Source organism: Lagopus leucura, unplaced genomic scaffold, assembly GCF_019238085.1.
Source record: "Lagopus leucura isolate 7727_CA_CO unplaced genomic scaffold, USGS_WTPT01 34471-0_obj-0_obj, whole genome shotgun sequence".
Lineage (NCBI taxonomy): Eukaryota > Metazoa > Chordata > Aves > Galliformes > Phasianidae > Lagopus > Lagopus leucura.
Window position 1 is genome coordinate 2,204 of NW_024968126.1, and position 2,347 is coordinate 4,550.

At 51.0% G+C, this 2,347-nt stretch overlaps 1 protein-coding gene across 1 annotated transcript in view; it reads left to right on the plus strand.

Annotated features, from left to right (window-relative positions):
- Positions 1-2,059, plus strand: part of LOC122193467 (rho GTPase-activating protein 32-like) — a 3,467-nt gene extending 1,408 nt beyond the window's left edge. The window contains exons 4-6 of the mRNA XM_042894251.1: positions 143-220; positions 1,011-1,092; positions 1,800-2,059. Of these exons, the coding sequence (XP_042750185.1) occupies positions 143-220; positions 1,011-1,092; positions 1,800-2,059 (420 nt within the window). The remainder of the gene's footprint in view (positions 1-142; positions 221-1,010; positions 1,093-1,799) is intronic.
- Positions 2,060-2,347: the final 288 nt, after the last annotated feature.

Here is a 2,347-nt window from a genome sequence, read left to right on the forward strand (position 1 = left end):
ACTGCAAATGCCTGAAGAGCTGCACTGGTGCAATGGCTCTCAAGCTTGACGATATTGGGTAGTGCAGAAGAATGCAGTCATTTGAGCTGCACTTTCCTCCCAGCCGTGCTGAAGCTGGGATTGACGTTGCAATCTCTTGCAGGTGGGAGACCTCGTGTGCGTCATCGATATGCCGCCTCAGGAGCTGAGCCCCCACTGGAGAGGCAAGCACGGCTTTCAGGTAGGCACAAGCTTCAGACGTGAGAGCGCAACTTCGGTCGAGGCAGGAATCTCAGCTTAGAGCTGCCCTGCCTGCACAGCATGGCTCCACATGGAAAGTGGTTTCCTTGTGCTGGTGTCAGAGGACTTTGCCTTTTGCTGTGGGCTTAGGCCAGAGCTGAAAGTTGGTCTTTGTAGGAAACTGCCTCCTCAATTAACTTAGAAAGAAGAGCCCTCACAGCATGCATCAGGTCACGGCCACTGAACCGCACTTTTGGAAATGCAGCAGCTAGGACACGTGTTTCAGTGTCTCTGAGCTCTTGTGCTTGCACCCATGCAGAAGGTGAAGTCAGTGTCTTTTAGGAAGTCGCTGCCTGTCAGCTGAGATGAGGCAGGGTAACAGAGCCTCTGTGTGCTTGCTGCTGCTGGCTGCAGAACGCTGGGTAGCTCAGAGCTGGGGATGGCAGCTGCATCTCAGTCAGCAAGCAGAAAGTTCATAGGCTGTGCAAACTCAGATCTAGCTGCATCAATCTATCATAATATATATCTTCTGTATGAAGTCTTTCCCTTTGGGCACGCTTGAGATTTAGGGGTGCATAGCATACTTGTCCTTTCCCCGCTCCATACACAGTTTTATGGATATTTGCCTGCCAATTTGGAATAATTACTAATTTTAAGCAGGCCATTTTTTTGTTGGATTGTCTTACGGAGCATCCGGCAGGCACGTTATGAGGAAAATGTGATGTTTGAACATTTCAGGCCTGAGAAACGCTGCCTTCAGTATCGCACCTCTCTTCTTCTTCTTGTTACAGGTTGGATTTTTCCCTGGGGAGTGTGTGGAGCTCATTAACGGAAAAATCCCAGAGTCTCTCATCAATTCAGTGCCAAAGCCAGGTACGGATGATACATTTGGTGGTGCAGGGAAGCAAAATGGAGTCTTTTTTGGGTGTGTTGCGTGTTTAATACCTCCCTTATCCTTCCCACGTTATCCTCTGTGCTGATGATCCTTCATGCATAGCACGGGGTGTATGGCTGGTGTTTTGTAGGCAGTGAGAATGAGGGAAGGCAAAGGTAGTTCTCCTGCAAGTCAGTACGAGGCTGAGAACAGCCAGCGTCCCTGGTGGACAGATAGAGGTCTGGTTGTGCTAGTGCTTCTGTGCTTGATCAGAATGTGGCTTTTCAAGAGGGTCCTTAATGCCCAGGTTGAGCAAGCTAAGCAAGAGGAGTGCATTAAACTCCATCAGAACGTGCAGAGATTTGGCCCAGTCCTCCTGTGTTTATGACTGGAGTTGGGGAAATCCTAGAATCCTTGTAGAATGGCTTGGCATGGAAGGGAGCTCAAGGATCATCAAGCTCCAAGCCCCCTGCCTCAAGCTGGGCTGCCAACCAAGCTCCACATTTAATGTGGGACTGGACCAGGCTGCCCAGGGCCCCATCCAGTCTGGCCTTGGACTCCTCCAAGGATGGGGAAAATCCATTTTGGTACACACTTGCTCATCATGTTCTTCCCCTTTTGAGGTGCTCTGTAGAATGCGTTGTGCTCGGCCTCGTCCAACGGAGCCAAACCTGAGATGAACTGGTTTCTTCCTTTTGTTGTGCAGTGCCAAAGAAGCGCGGCAGGCTCCTCACCTTCCTTCGTTCCGTGGTGAAGGCCCGCCCAAAGCAACGGAAAGAGCGGGAGGTGGAGAAGGAGAGGGTGTTCGGCCGTGACCTGGGAGAGCATCTTCTCCACTCTGGTCATGATGGTAAGGGACAGCCCATTCCTGAGAGCCTCCCTGTTTGGGAACCTAAAGATGAAAGGGAGATGGTATCTAGCAAGGGGCAGGTTGATACCAGTGGAGAAACGGGGAATGGGAGTTGACGACTGAAAGATCAACGAGTAGGTGATGGCTGCAAGGGAAATGCTCCTAAGGGACAAGCACATCTGTATTTGCTTAAAGCAAAGCCTGTAAGCCAATCCCCTGGTAGCCTGAAAAGAAAGGAAGCCTTTTGGCCAAAGAGAGTGTCCTGCATCAGTTTCCCAGCTCCTTCCGGGCGTGAGATTTTCCACCTCCGTTCCCGTGGGAGCTGTGATGGGACTTGCAATGTCTGCGGCTTCCCCAGAATTACTTTCTCCAGGCTGATTCCTAGGTCCTGGCATTTCTGGAAT